The 14,300-nt window shown below is 47.3% G+C and overlaps 3 protein-coding genes across 5 annotated transcripts; 1 reads left to right on the top strand and 2 right to left on the bottom strand.

Moving 5' to 3' along the window:
• Nucleotides 1–841: 841 nt before the first annotated feature.
• LOC119563460 lies at nucleotides 842–2,652 on the bottom strand. The gene is made up of 3 exons (XM_037876869.1): nucleotides 2,401–2,652; nucleotides 1,152–2,330; nucleotides 842–1,091 (listed from the first exon to the last, which is right to left on the bottom strand). Exons 1-3 carry the CDS (start codon nucleotides 2,471–2,473, stop codon nucleotides 1,060–1,062), a joined length of 1,284 nt encoding a protein of 427 aa, XP_037732797.1. The 5' UTR covers nucleotides 2,474–2,652; the 3' UTR covers nucleotides 842–1,059.
• Nucleotides 2,653–3,166: 514 nt separating this feature from the next.
• LOC119549386 (protein YIF1B-A) lies at nucleotides 3,167–5,162 on the top strand. 3 transcript variants are annotated; one of them, XM_037857448.1, is made up of 4 exons: nucleotides 3,167–3,296; nucleotides 3,642–4,195; nucleotides 4,250–4,636; nucleotides 4,693–5,162. In XM_037857448.1, exons 1-4 carry the CDS (start codon nucleotides 3,275–3,277, stop codon nucleotides 4,924–4,926), a joined length of 1,197 nt encoding a protein of 398 aa, XP_037713376.1. In that variant the 5' UTR covers nucleotides 3,167–3,274; the 3' UTR covers nucleotides 4,927–5,162. The 3 variants fall into 3 exon arrangements, with proteins under 3 accessions (XP_037713376.1, XP_037713368.1, XP_037713360.1); XM_037857440.1 differs by having other exon boundaries at nucleotides 3,186–3,308; XM_037857432.1 differs by having other exon boundaries at nucleotides 3,187–3,323.
• Nucleotides 5,163–5,669: 507 nt separating this feature from the next.
• LOC119549377 (WD repeat-containing protein 20) lies at nucleotides 5,670–11,002 on the bottom strand. The gene is made up of 4 exons (XM_037857419.1): nucleotides 9,970–11,002; nucleotides 8,313–8,501; nucleotides 6,283–8,250; nucleotides 5,670–6,191 (listed from the first exon to the last, which is right to left on the bottom strand). Exons 1-4 carry the CDS (start codon nucleotides 10,552–10,554, stop codon nucleotides 6,132–6,134), a joined length of 2,802 nt encoding a protein of 933 aa, XP_037713347.1. The 5' UTR covers nucleotides 10,555–11,002; the 3' UTR covers nucleotides 5,670–6,131.
• Between the last annotated feature and the right edge of the window lie 3,298 nt (nucleotides 11,003–14,300).

Raw genomic sequence — 14,300 nt, 5'->3', positions numbered from 1 at the left:
TTTCAGGCGCCTCATTACATTTTAAAACTTGATTTTATGACCTTGCCTTAAATGTACTGAGGGCTAATATCAGCTTAATTGGTTTAGGATGCAGAAAAACCCCTAAAATAATTTAATTCTTGAACACTGAACAGAGTAAGAAGTACTTTAAAACGATTTCTAAAATTTCTATGACTAAATAGCATACTTATTTTCAATGATAAGCTGTAATCGTTTATTTGAAAAATATGGAAAACATTTTTTAACATTATTTCATTAAGGCCTGTTATATATATTTCTTATGAATACGAAGTAAACTTAGTTGTCAAAAATGCAAAAAATTAAAATAACAATTTAAAGTAATTTTAAAATAACAATACTTGGCTTACATTTAAATGATTGAAGTATTTCGGTTAACAACCTTGAAAGAAGAACAAGAAGGAAAGCTATAGTCGATATATGAATATGATAATAATTCTGGGGATACTCTAAAACCGCCTGTGGTTAAATACTAATTTTGTTGAGTAAGTAAGCTGCTTCCCAATCAACTTAAAGCCATGATAAATTCGAGCTGACCTATTTAAGCGCTACGAGAATATCAAAACAGAAATCCTTCGCCTACATTTCAATTAATTTAAAAGGCTGTCGCACTCAACGAGTCTCGTATCGGTGAATGAAAGCTCAACCGGGGGCCGACAATTCACTGGCTGTCGTTGTCGGTGGCCAGTCGCATCCACCTGTGCGTCCCTGCCACCTGTGCAGGTGGGCGGCGCATCCCCGGCCTGATAATGCCGACCATATGGCGAGTCGCATGCGCCGAAACAAGCGCACAAGCATTCGACGCGACAATTGAGGCACCTGCTTTAAATTACAATTAACTTTTAATTAGCCTTAAATTTACATTTACAACGACGCGTAGGAGCTGCATGAATCAATTAGCGTACTCGTATACAGAATGGTCAAGGAAAGGGCCAACGCAAGCGGAACAAAACGACAATGCTTAAATCTAACTTTGCTCATCACAATTGGTATTCGCAGAGGGGAAGCTGATGTTCAGAGGGCGGGCTACCTTATCGGGTTTCATTTCCGGCTGCCGAAGAGTTTGCCGCGCGCTGCGGAAGCAAAATGATGAGCTTACATTGGTTTGGGATTGCAAGTGCACATGTACTCACCATGGGAAGTGGCTGGGGACAGGGCATGTGAGCTGGCATGACGTTTTATCCTTGGAGTATTCTTTAATTCAGACCCAGAAGCGGAAGAGGAACTTGTGCAGGCGGTTGAACCCTTGCCGGCCACCACATTGGTCAGGGTGGACACTCCGCTGGAGGAACCTCCAGTGGTGGGCATTGACTTGTAGCGCTGCAGAGAGGTGCGCGGCTTCTTGGGCATCGTGGCCTGCTGCACGGCCTCTTCTAGAGCGCTCAGCCAGTCCTCGTCGCCCTCGCTTTCGTCTTCCAGAAACTTCATGTAGAAGGAGGGTCGCTTCGCGTTGTGATGGCTGGTGGGTGTAGTGCTGGTGCTGGGTTTGGGTGGCTTCTGGGGTTCTATTTGGGACTCCAGTTGCTGGGAGGCCTCGAGCAGGAAGAGATCCGTCTCCGAGTCGTTAAGGAAGGAGGGTCGCTTCGCGTTCTGATGGCTGGTGGGTGTGGTGGTGCTGGGTTTGGGTGGCTTTAGGGGTTCGATTTTAGACTCCAGTTGCTGGGAGGCCTCGAGCAGAAACAGATCCGTCTCCGAATCGTTGAGGAAGTCGGCCATGGGATCGGCGGCAGCCGGGGGAGGAAGCACTGGCTCTGGCGAAGCCTTCTTGCAGGCCGATCTTGTGCGGGCAGCTACAGGTGGCAGAATCTTAGGGGTTTGCGGGGGGATAACTGGCTCCGACACGGCTATCTGATCCAGTTGTCTGTTGAGCCTGGCGCAGCGCTCCTTGAGGAGAACATTGGCCCGCATCTGCTGCGCCCGCCACTGCTCATTGTCCAGCTGGATGCGACGATCCTCAACGCCCTTAAAGGCAATCTGCCGGCGCCGTTCCCTTTGGCTTAAGCTGCCTATTTCGGCGGAGTCAAAGCCACTGTCCGTGGTGGCATTGCTGCTACTGCGGTTCCAGCGCCATCCCACCTCGGGGCTTTCGGTGGCCAGTGTCTGCGAGAAGAGGCAGTTGGGCGAGAGGCTGATGTCCAGGCGGGGCGAGAAGTCAACACTGTCGTCCAGGCTGGGCTTGTGCTTGTGCGGCGGAGTGCTCTCCACGTCGGATGAGATTCCCCCGATTGTAGAGGCGTTGGGCGAGCCAGGGGAGCCCAAGGAGACGCTCACATCGTGTCCGCTTCCTGGACGCCCGCAGCTCTGGGGCGAAGCTGTGGGGAGAAGGGGGTTTAATGGGTATTCCCGGTACAATGGGTGCTCCTGGGCGTGCAAAACACTCACCACTGTGCCTTTTCTGCAGGAGACGCGTGCTGAGCGTCAAGGAACGCCGTTTAATAAATGCGTTGTTTTCCATTGAATTACATCTGTCCGTTACACAAAGCGTGGAAGTTATCCGAAAGCCTGCGCCGTTGATGCAGGGTGCAAGTGCCCGAGACACATGTAAACGGCTTGATTAAATGAATAAAACAAATTTTCAAATCAATTTAATATCAGGTGGTTGAATTTTTATGAAGGAATTTGTATTGCCGCCAATCGAATTTAGGGCTGCCACTTGGTCGTGGCCTATCGTCAATCGATAACGGGGATGCCATTTGCCTGTCGCGAGAAACAGCTGTTCGCCTGCGGGTGGAACACTAACGATAGGTCACACACTGTCCGTTATCGATAGTATTATGTTTGAAGTGCTTTTTCGAAAAATAATTCTTTCTTGTTCTTTTTACAGACAACTTTAGTGGTCGCCTTTTTTCATTTAAAGCCATTTAGCTTAGAAATTATATTATTGGTTTTTCTCGCCCTATTATTAATTTAAGGCATTAACTTATAATGGAAAATGAAATATAAGATGTTTGTACATCGGTGAAATTTTCTAACGGCGGTTTGAAAATACAACAATTGCTTAAATTTTCTGATGAGTTGTCGGCAATTCAACAGTTAAGTAATATCCAGTTTTTATTATTATGAAGAATATTTATACTTTTATTAACAAATAGTATCGATATCGATAATGTCGATTTAAAAATATTTATTTTGTCAAACCGTATATCGATGTAACATTTTTTGATACACTTTTCACATCCCTAATTTGGACTGTGGTGATGTGTTAAAACCGTTGTTGTGGTGTACAATCTATTGAGCCAGGCCAGAAGACCAGAAGATGAACTATAATCCGAACGCGGGTATGCGGAACCGTAAGTGGGAGAACTGTAAGGATCAGGCTACGCAAGCAAGTATACCCGGAGGATGTCCGGTGCAGCCACTCCGGAGGCTCCGACCCTCGCCCGTCGACCGGAATCGGGAGTCGGTGGTCAACCGGAGTGCTGTCACTGTTTACGTTACACGTTTCCCCGTTCTGTGCGCCGCTCCTGGCTTCCACTGCATCCTGCCCCCCAGTTTCTGTGCCCGCCCTGCGTTTCCGTTCCGTGCTGCGTGTGTAGCTTGATTGCCTGTGTTCCCCCGCTTTCCCAATTGTCTCGCACAGATCCTCCGCCACTAACCCACCGTGTTGCTCTGTCCCGAAATAGCCACAGCTGCCGGTCGCCCAAGGCCACCGAAGCGCGTCAGCGACGTCAGCGCCATGGGTCCCTCGGCTCCGATGATGGGCGGTGGCGCCACCTTCATGGCCCCGCCCGCCGGCCCGGCAATGTTGGATCCCAATTTGTATGGTGCACCTGCTCCGGCGCCCGTCAACAGCTACGGCTTCGACCCCAGTCTCGGCCAGCCGTCGCAGCACATCCAGCAGCCACCGCAACAGCAACCGGGATTCGGCTACGGTGCACCACAGCCCCCGCAACAGGCGTCTGCAACTGCCCCGCCCACCTACGGAATGGGAGCACCTCAGCCTGGGGCCGGACCCCTGCCTCCGGGACAGTACCCACAGTTCGCCATGTTCCAGCAGCCCATTGTCCAGGACATGGCCATGCAGTACGGCCAGCGGCTGGCGGATCAGGGCAAGCAGATAATGGAGAACCAGTTTGAGAGGTGGGTGCCGGTGGCCAAGCTCAAGTACTACTTCGCCGTGGACAACGCCTACGTGGGCAGAAAGCTGCGACTGCTCTTCTTCCCCTATATCCACAAGGTGGGTGGTGAATCTGGTATAGTTACTCCTATTTAAATCATGTTTTCCCTGCAGGACTGGTCCCTGCGGTACGACCAGGAGCACCCAGTACAGCCGCGCTACGACGTCAATGCCCCGGATCTCTATCTGCCCACCATGGGCTACATCACATACGTAATCGTAGCGGGCCTCCTGCTGGGCATGCAGAAGCGTTTCTCGCCGGAGCAGCTCGGCATCCAGGCCTCCAGCGCCATGGCCTACAGCATTTTCGAACTGGTCATCTACTCCATAGCCCTGTACGTGATGAATGTGAAGACGAGCCTGAAGACCCTCGATCTGCTGGCCTTCACTGGCTATAAGTACGTTAACATAGTGGTCTGTCTGATGGTCAGCACGCTGTTCTTCAAATCCGGATATTATATTGCGCTGGCGTACACCAGCTTTTCCTTCGGCTTCTTTCTGGTGAGTTTGGCAAGGAGGGAGTATAGAGTGTCTAGTAACTTCCCTGTTATTTCCAGCTCCGCACGCTGCGGACCAAGTTGCTGCAGGACAACTCACCGGCTGCACCCAGTGGCGCCATCAACTACGATCCCTATGGCAATCCCCAGCAATTCGACTACAGCGGCGGGAAGAAGCGGAAGCTCTACTTCTTGTTCATGGTAGTTGCGGGTCAAGCGCTGTTCGCCTTCCTGCTCTCCAAGCACCTGTATCTGCCGGAGGCGGAGGTTCCACTGGTGCCTAAAGCCTTCTAAATCACCAGGCTTGATAGGTTAATTTGCAGACTCCTTGAGTAAAATCGGGGTCAGGATACCCGTTCGAATGTTGAGAGTTTCCGGAGCCGAGGCCAAGTCATTTCCAGCATGTAAAATCCCTCAGTAGTTTGTGGTTGGCGATCAAACGAGATTCGCGCAAGAGAAGCATATTTTTGTTAGAAACAACACACATTTTATAAATAAATACCAGCTATGTGAATTAATTTTTTATATAATTTTATTGAAATTTTAGTCTCTTTTACTGTAACGTGTTCTTGGTTGGTTTTGCTTGCTCGGCTCATTGTTAACTTATTGGCTAACTTCGCAAATCGCCGCTAGTTTCTCCTGGTTCGTTATAAAATATATGTGTAAGAGTGTGTCTGGCTGTATGAAATGTTTTCTGTGGTTGTGGTTCGGGTTTCAGATTTCAAATTTCCGATTTCTGACTTCCGGTTCCTGTCTGCATTTAGTCTAATTTGTTCGGTTGTCTTCTGCGTTTGCGTCTGCATGCTAAAACGTTGCACTCGGCTTGCATCAAAAAATAAAAGGCATACGAATCCGTAGTAATAGTAATGATAACAGTTCCTACTTTAGGTTAGTTCGTGAGTTTACATAGTTAGATAGTTCGTCGTTGGTTAGTTTGGGGCCTCGACTGCAACTCAGTACATAGCACAATGTGAAAAACGTCCTCTGCTCCTCTCATCTGATCCATCTATTTGATTCTGTTTATTTTAGTTCGCTAATGCAGTTCGCTTCTTCGTTCTTTTGCTTTATTTATCGTGTGTAGTGTAGGCTAGCACTTAGTAAATAGTTATAAACATGCTTTGCTTTGTTTTCAACAAATTCCACGTACTAAAAAAATAATACATTTACAACTAATAATTTAGATTAAACATATACGTTTGTTTGTTCTGTTGCCTGATGCTGCGTATAGATCGTAGTTATGTTGTACATAGCTATATATCGTATATAATATATATATTACGGGTGTACGGTGTGTGTCTGTGTGTGGTTCATAAACTCATTTAGGCTACATTTGGAATACAAAATACGCAACATAAAAACCTTTAAAACTCTTGCTCCTATCAATAAATTATCGAAATCAATCGCCTAGCTTTAACCTAGATCACCGACTGCTTCTGCTGCTGCTGCTCCTGCTGCTTGACAAGATTACGCTGATAGTTGACCAAGTCCACTTTATTGAACTAAATTACCGTCCCGCCGGGCGCCGCTGTCTGTCCAGGAGACAAGTGCTGAGTGGCATGCTGTGGAAGAGGATACATGTAGTACATATTCATGAAAATCGATTCTATATATATTAAAGTGTTCTTGAATTCTCACGGTCGTTTAACTCACCGTGGCATGACCAGGCCGCGCCCAGGTGTATATGAATCCATCCTGGCACGCCGTCAGGAAGCAGTCCTCGCGAAAGATCAGCGCCGTCAGCCGCTCGTGGGCAATCTTCTTGCAGACCAGCGGCTCCAGCAGCGGGCACTCGTCGAAGCGCGGACAGGCGGGCGTTCCGATGAGTTGCATGGGATCGAAGCTGCTCACCCCCGAGCCAGAGCCCGCTCCCGCTCCAGATCCCGACGCATGGGCGGCCGTGGCCAGCGAGGAGTGGTGCGACGACCGGCTCAGCTTCAGCGATCCAAAGCTGTGCGCCGTCGAGCTGCTCCCGATGGCCCCGGCCGCCGTCGAGTCCAGTGTGCTCGAGTGGCCAAAGTTGGACGAGCTGCTGTGGTTGCTCTGGCTGTGGTTGTTGTGGCCGCCACTGTGGTTATGCTGGTTGTAGCTCTTCAGCATGCTCATCGCCTTGCGGTGCTGGCGATGGGCCGTCGAGTGGCTTCCCTCATAGCCGGCGGCCTTCTTGTCCGAGTTGCTCAGGAAGCTGAAGTTCGAGAGCCGCTGCGTGAGGCTGTTGAAGGCGCTGAAGCCGCTGCCCGAGTTGGAGGACTTGTTCGAGCTGTTGGAAGTCTTGCTGTTGTATCCCGTGGTAGTCTGCGATGGCCTCTGCGCACTACCGCTTCCGCCTCCGCCGCCACCATCGATGCTGTCCGACTTGGTGGCGCTTATGCAGTTGGGAAATTTGATTGAGTTGCCCGTGCCGTGATTGCGGTTGTTCTGCTTCGTTGTCGAGGTCGCCGCTCCCGCTCCTGCCACGCCCGCTCCTGCCACGCCCGCTCCTGCGCCTGCATTCGAGGTCGTGGAGGCGGGAGTGGCTGCCTCGGTGTCGCAGTCGTCGGGCGAAGATTGTGAGGATATCGTGCAGTTGGCGGTTGAGAACTTGCTAGAGCTGCTATTGCTGTGCTCGCCGGCACCGTTTCCCGCTGCACCGCCCGCCGCCTCCCGGGTGGGACTACAGCTGCCCGACTCCGCCTGTTGTCCGCCCGCCTGGCCAGACATGGCCACTGGTCGGATCACCTTGATGCCGTCCTCTGCTTCCGCATCTTCATCGACGCCACCGTTGAGATAGCCCCTTTCGCTGTTCGCCCGCTGCCTCAGCGCCAGCGGATGACGCAGCACATCCTCCGTGATGTCCCACAGGCAGACCTGCGTGTCCTGACTGACGGAGCCCAGTCGATAGCTCATCAGCTTCTCCGCCGAAGAGGCATCCGAGCGAAAGGAGGCCGAGTGCGGTCGATTGCGGGCAGCATGCACGGGCGTGGAATTCCGGTCGAAGCCCTCGAAACCACCATTGGCCGTGGAGTCTCCGGAGAAGCGCGCCTCTCGTGAATTGGAGTACTCGTTCATTTGATTCTCATCGTCGCTAAAGTCCCCGCCATCCCAGTTGGTGTACGAGGTGGTGTACGGGTCGAAGGCCACCACAGAGACCCAGGACCGATGGCCCTGTCCGCGGGCCACCACTCGCCGCTCCTGCAGCGACCACACGGTCACCAGGTCATCCTCGCCGCCCACCACAATGTACTTGCCGTCGGGCGACCAGCAGACGCACAGGAAGCCGCCAAAGTAGGAACGAGCGATGCCCAGCAGGTCCATGGTGTCGTAGTGAAAGACGCGCAGGAAACCGTCCTGGGAAACCACCGCCAAGTGGGAGCCGCAGGGCGAGAAGCAGAACTCGTTGATGCAGCAGTTGTCGGTGCTGAAGACCCACTTGAAGAGCGGGTTCCTTGTGGTCTTGGACTTGCTGGTGAGTATCGTGTAGCCGTCGCCCAGCTTGAAGGGCTGATAGCTGGGCGCCGTGGCGGCGCAGGGCAGTTCCTCGTTGTACAGGTACAGGTGACCTGAGGCGTGGGCGGCGAGGAACAGGTGCGGTGAGTTGGGCAGCCACTTCAGGCAGGTCACTTTGGTCTTGTCGATTAGTCGCTAAAATAAAGGCAATACCATTAGTTGGTTTGAAATTGTAAAGTGTCAGTGGGATAACTCACCTCCTCGTTGAAGAGCTTCCTCACTTCGCGAGGACCAACCTGCGGGGAGACCAACTGGATCTGGCCCGTGGTGAAGCCCACCAGCAGGGGCGCTCCCGTGGGCGTGGCCGAGCTCGCGTTGAAGTCGTGGCAGCTGGGATTCGTGCCCTTGTAGAACTTCTTATCGATCGGCTTGCTCATCTCCGTGCCCTGAAAGTAAGTCAACAAGCGTCACTATCATCTGTTTCTGTTTATCTTGGTCGTTCTTGATTGCACTACGTTGTCTATTTTAAACTAAAAGTGGAGAGGTTGGCTAGTGGAAACCCTTTAAAAGATTTGGTTTAACACGCAGGTTAGCTAGTTATGATATGATATTGTTGGAACATGGTTGAAAACTAGGCATTCGGAGATTTAGATGCAATATGTATTGAACAAAAGGAATATTCATATAACTAGTGGAATTCTCTAGATGTCACGTATCCTGTGGTACTGGTAATATAAGGTATAGGCACAATAAACTACCAGTTCTCTGTAACAAGAAGCTAATGGAATCTAATTTCCAGTTCTGCTTCAGAGTTTTTATAAACAAATGAATGGGTTGGGTTATTTATCCCTCTAAATTGCCAACAGGGGAATATGAGTCAAAATTGTTACATGAATCATCATCCTTGTACAATCAAATTTAGATTATTTCATCATTTATACCTAAAATTAAAAATGAAAAATTTTCAATGAGAAATAAAATTAGCAATTCATGATTGCCAAACAAGTGCGTTCTTAAAAGTAAGACCATTGTAAGCCAATCTTTTTTCGGAATTAGGTTTACTACATTTGAAGTTCAACAAAACTGCGATAACCAGAACAGACCAATGAAAACAAAAGTGGAAACCGGAACATTTCCGCTTGAGCTGAGATTAGAATGGAAGATTACCCCCAGTGGGATGAAATAATCTCGGAAATTAACACATTCTGGAAGCGGCATGGAAATTAGCAGCTTGTTGGCGGAATCAGGTAGGAAAAGCTTCGACTACGGCCAAGAGCAGGCGTTTGCCAAGTTTTCGCCAGCAGATAACTATGGCAACACAGAAGCCAGCTAAAATAAATACAGAAGGAGAATCGCAAGCTGTTGCTGAACAGAATGCCAAAGAATTAGAAACAGCTGCTGGGCAGGGGAAACAAGGCAAACACAAGATGGGCGATGGGCGATGCAGTTGGTGGGCAAAGTCGAACTTGGATTACTCTTTCTCTGGTCACAATGAGTACAAAATGGACTAGGTTTTGGCTAATAAACAGGTGCTTCAAGTTTATAACCGAACAATGGCACACTCCTGCTGATTAAGACGGTTCCAAATAAAAGGTAGGGCAATCTTCTCGCCGGGATGAGCTCGAAGCTCTCACAACCGACTGCCTTCGAGCGCAATAAACATTCATAAAAACGCCAAACAAGCGAATTGATCATCAAGCGCTCGAAGTGGAACAAATTAAGCCCGCTGGGGGGACACTGCATGCAAATGGCAAGGTATTCAAGCCGCTGCCAATTGCCGGTGCAATCCGCCTGGAATGCAATTGCCATTGCCGGCAGCCCCTATCTCTGGTGTGATAAGCTCGCTGCTCCTCCATCTCACGTGCTTTGCGATGGGCTACTGATATGAAACCATCTCTGCCATCTTGGCCTCACCTTCTTGGCTCCCCGAAAGGAGTAGACGTAGAGATCTCGTCCGAAGTTGAAGCAGATGCGGTCGCCTCCCAGGACCTGGTTGGTGGCCACTCCGTTCTGGTCCACGACGCCGCCGTTCATCATGGAGTGCATGGAGATGCCTCCGCCCAGGCGGGCGTCCACCGTGCTGTTCGCAGCACTGTTGCTGTTGTGGTTGCTGTGGCTGTAGTTGCTGTCGCCGCCGGCGCCTCCATTGGATATTGCTGTGTTGGCTGCTCCAGCCGGTCCCGAGCCCGCTGCACCGCCCGTGGGCGAGGCTCCTGGCGAGCTGCCATTCGTTGTGGTGGTGGTGGTGGTACCTGCTGCTGCAGCTGCTCCTCCTCCTCCCACAGGTGACCCTGCCGTTTCCGAGCCCAGCTTGCCCTGCGCCGGACTGGGCAGGGTCACCATGGAGACGCGCACCTGGGGCGAGCTCTGGTTGCTGCTGTAGCCGACCCGATTGGGCCGGGAGTACTCCGAGAGGGTAAGCAGGCGGTAGGTGCCCTCGCGGGTGACGAACTGCGTCTTCAGGTCGTCCTTCGCACTGGCGTCCAGTTGGTTGGCCATTGCTGGTGCGGCTGCTGCTCCTGCTGCTGCTGCACCTTCCCTTCGCCAGTCCAATCCAGACCACCACTCAGCCCATGTGAATGTGGCCACTAGGTGCCAGCGGTGCTAGTGGTGCTCCTCAGCCAACCACCAATTAACCCAAGTGCTCGTGGGCTTGCCCTTTGCCTGTTCTCCCCGTATAATTAGATTTAATTCCTTCACTACACCGACTTTCGAGGGGCTCTGCTGGCACTGTTGTTGTTCCTGCCGTGGGAGCTGTGTTCGCCAAGTTTTCCGAGTTCTCCGGCCACTGCGCTGGTTGCCTGCATCACGGCGTGGTGGCGGCGGGTAGGGGGTGACGGGGCTCGCGGTTATCGCATCGGCCGCACGCTCAGTTTTATTCCGCACAAATTACTTAATTTATTTCTAATTTCTGATTGGGATAAGTGTGTGCCCGTCTCTGCGCGGAATACCACAGCTCGGCAGAGTGTCCGGGAGGGGCTGGGATTTTGGGCGCACCGCCGGCTGGTCACACTATCAGACTTTTTCGGCATTTTTCGAATGCTGTCCTATTTAAAACATCCCACATCATCTCTTGTCTTTTTTATTTTACTCGGAGAAGGTCGAGGAACTGTCCTCCCTAAATAAAATAGGGAGGAATAATACAAAATAATTTTGTGGCTTTTTTCATAAATTGTCCTTTTTAAAACATATCACCGTGTTAGCTTGCATTATTTTTAAATTCTATTTGGAAAACATCCAGATTGAATTTTATATGGCCTTGTTTTCGAATGTATAATAATAATACAATATTGTTTCATTTTCCGGCAATTTTCATATGCTGTCCTTTTAACACAGCACCTCTTCAGTTTTTCTCAATTCAATTTATAGTCCTATTTTTATTTTATTTTTGGTTTAGATGCATAGTTAATCTTATTTAATAGTAATACAACTAGAGACAAGTTCATGTTTACTTAGTTTATTTGTGTTACACTTTAACCCTGCGCTTAAATGCTTTTTGGGGCGTTCTTTCTTACATATATATATAAGTTAATTTGTACTTTGTAGACGTAAGTGCAAAAAGTGAATTAGTGGAAAAAAGAGCGTTTTTGACAATACTTTTTGGAACTTGTATACTGGAACTTGGAACTTGTATATGGCCTATCGTACGCAACTATGACCACGTCTTTTTGCCGTAACCCCACCAAATAGTTGTGTTTTAGCTAATCGTACTGCCAGACTGTCAAAAGTAAATGTGAAAGTTAACTTGTAGTTTGGACATGTTTAGAAGTATTTTATTTGGAAACTGTCCCAGGAGATTGTCCTGCCTGAACAACATATGGCCGTAAAAGCGAATGTTTGATATTAACAATAATACATTTTTTCTTTTTAAGCATTTTCTTTAAATGTCTTAGTCCTGCAGTCGTGCAGTAATTTTCTTCATTTAAAGAGGATGCCTACAATCCGACAGGCGAAATTTGGTGGTCACTGAGGACCCAGAAGTCCACTAGCCACTGCAAAAATCCACTGGTGAATGCAAAACTAGGTAGCATATAAAGTTACCACAATTTAATAAATTCCAAGGTCTCTGGCCATAAATAGAAAATACATTTATTCAAAGTACATTCAAATCAAAGGACTGCAGAAAGTTTTTGAAATTACATTATAAAATTGATTCTTTGATTCAACCAGTAAATTTAGATTTTAATTTTCTGTTTTTCCTGTCACTAACTGGGATGTCACCGGCTGGGTGCTTTTTGCGGTCAAATAATTTTGTTGAGCAGCAAGTTGAGCCAATCCTATGACACCCGACGGCTTTTTGACAAGTGTTGGTCAAGTCGATGGCATTGGCCGTGGTGATCGATTTTTGTTGTCTAGTTAAATATTAAAATATAATTTATATTCATAAAACACAAATTCGACTAAATGGTTTAAAGTAACTGGATTTATTAATATTTTTACCAACAAAAATTTAACTTTTATTGATGTACAATAGTAATACCTTTTTTGATAAGCACAATTAGTTTATTGAAGAGTGCTACATGAACCCAATTTCCCAATTGCCAATAAATCACATTCAAAAAATGCAAATAAAAGAAGGCACCCTCTGGTCGTTTCATCAAAGAACTTAAAATTTTTCGTAAGTTGGATCAAACGTAAGTGCAAAAAGTGAATTAGTGGAAAAAAGGGCGTTTTTGACAATACCTTTTGGAACTTGTATATTGGGCTGAGTTCAACTACATATTGCCTATCGTACGCAACTATGACCACGTCTTTTTGCCGTAACCCCGCCAAATAATTGTGTTTGAGCTAATCATACTGCCAGACTGTCAAAAGTATATATGAAAGTTAACTTGTACTTTGTACATGTTTAGTAGTATTTTATTTGGAAACTGTCCCAGGATATTGTCCTGCCTGAACCACATATGGCCGTAAAAGCGAATGTTTGATGTTAACAATAATACAACATTTTTTATATATAAGCATTTTCTTTAAATGTCTTAGTCCTGCAGTCGTGCAGTAAATTTTCTTATTTAAAGAGGTTGCCTACAATCCGACAGGCAAAATTTGGTGGTCACCTAGGACCCAGAAGTCTACTAGCCACTGTGCAAAAATCCACTGGTGAATGAAAAACAAGGTAGCACATCAAGATACCACAATTTAATAAATTCCAAAGTATCTAGACTTAAACATAGAAGACCATTTCTTCAATGCCCATTCAAAGCAAAGGTCTGCAGAAAGTTTTTGAAATTAAATTGAAAAATTGATTCTTTGATTCAACCAGTAGATTTAAGAGATAAACTAATAGAACAAATTTAGATATTGATTTTCTGTTTGTCCTGTCACTAATTCGGATGTCACCGGCTGGGTGCTTTTTTGCGGTCAAATATTTTTATTGAGTAGCAAGTTGAACCAAACGTATGACTGCCGACGGCTTTTTGACATTTCACTTGTTGGTACTGGTGAAAAATTTTTAGGTGTCCCAAATCGACAAGTGTTGGTCAAGTCGATGGCAGTGGCCGTGGTGATCGATTTTTGTTGTCTAGTTTATTAAATATTAAAATGTAATTTATATTCATAAAACGCAAATTCGACTAAATGGCTCAAAGTAACTGTATTTATTAATATTTTTACCAACGAAAATTTTTGTTTCCTTTACCCAGTAAATTGATAACTTTTATTGATGTACAATAGTAGTACCTTTCCAAAACTTTTTTGATAAGCAAAACAATTAGTTTATTGTAGAGTGCTACATGAACCCAATTTCCCAATTGCCAATAAATCACATTCAAAAATTGCAAATAAAAGGAAGCACCCCTGGACCTTTCATTAAAGAACTTTAAATTTTTCGTAAGTGGGATCAAACGTAAGTGCAAAAAGTTAATTAGTGGAAAAAAGGGCGTTTTAGACAATACTTTTTGGAACTTGTAAGTTGGTTTGAGTTCAACTACATATTTGCCTATCGTACGCAACTATGACCACGGCTTTTTTCCGTAATCCCGCCAAATGTTTGTATTTATTTCATGCTGCCAGGCTGTCAAATGTAAATGTGAAACGGCGTTGCCAGAATATACAAATGGGCCGTGCCAGTGCTGCCTGTCTTTTTATAGTCCCCTTGCTGTTGTTGATGGGCAGCACTGTGTTATGTGGCGGGATATTTAAATTTTAAAATGGAGCCAAGTAAAGTTTCTTGCATTTTGCAAAAGTTATTTATGTAGTCGTGCACCCATAAAACTATTCCATTATTTATTTTCTAAGCCCTTGTC

Source organism: Drosophila subpulchrella, chromosome 3R, assembly GCF_014743375.2.
Source record: "Drosophila subpulchrella strain 33 F10 #4 breed RU33 chromosome 3R, RU_Dsub_v1.1 Primary Assembly, whole genome shotgun sequence".
Taxonomy (NCBI): Eukaryota; Metazoa; Arthropoda; class Insecta; order Diptera; family Drosophilidae; genus Drosophila; species Drosophila subpulchrella.
The sequence above is the reverse complement of the archived record's forward strand: the minus strand, read 5'-3'. Positions and strand labels throughout refer to the sequence as shown.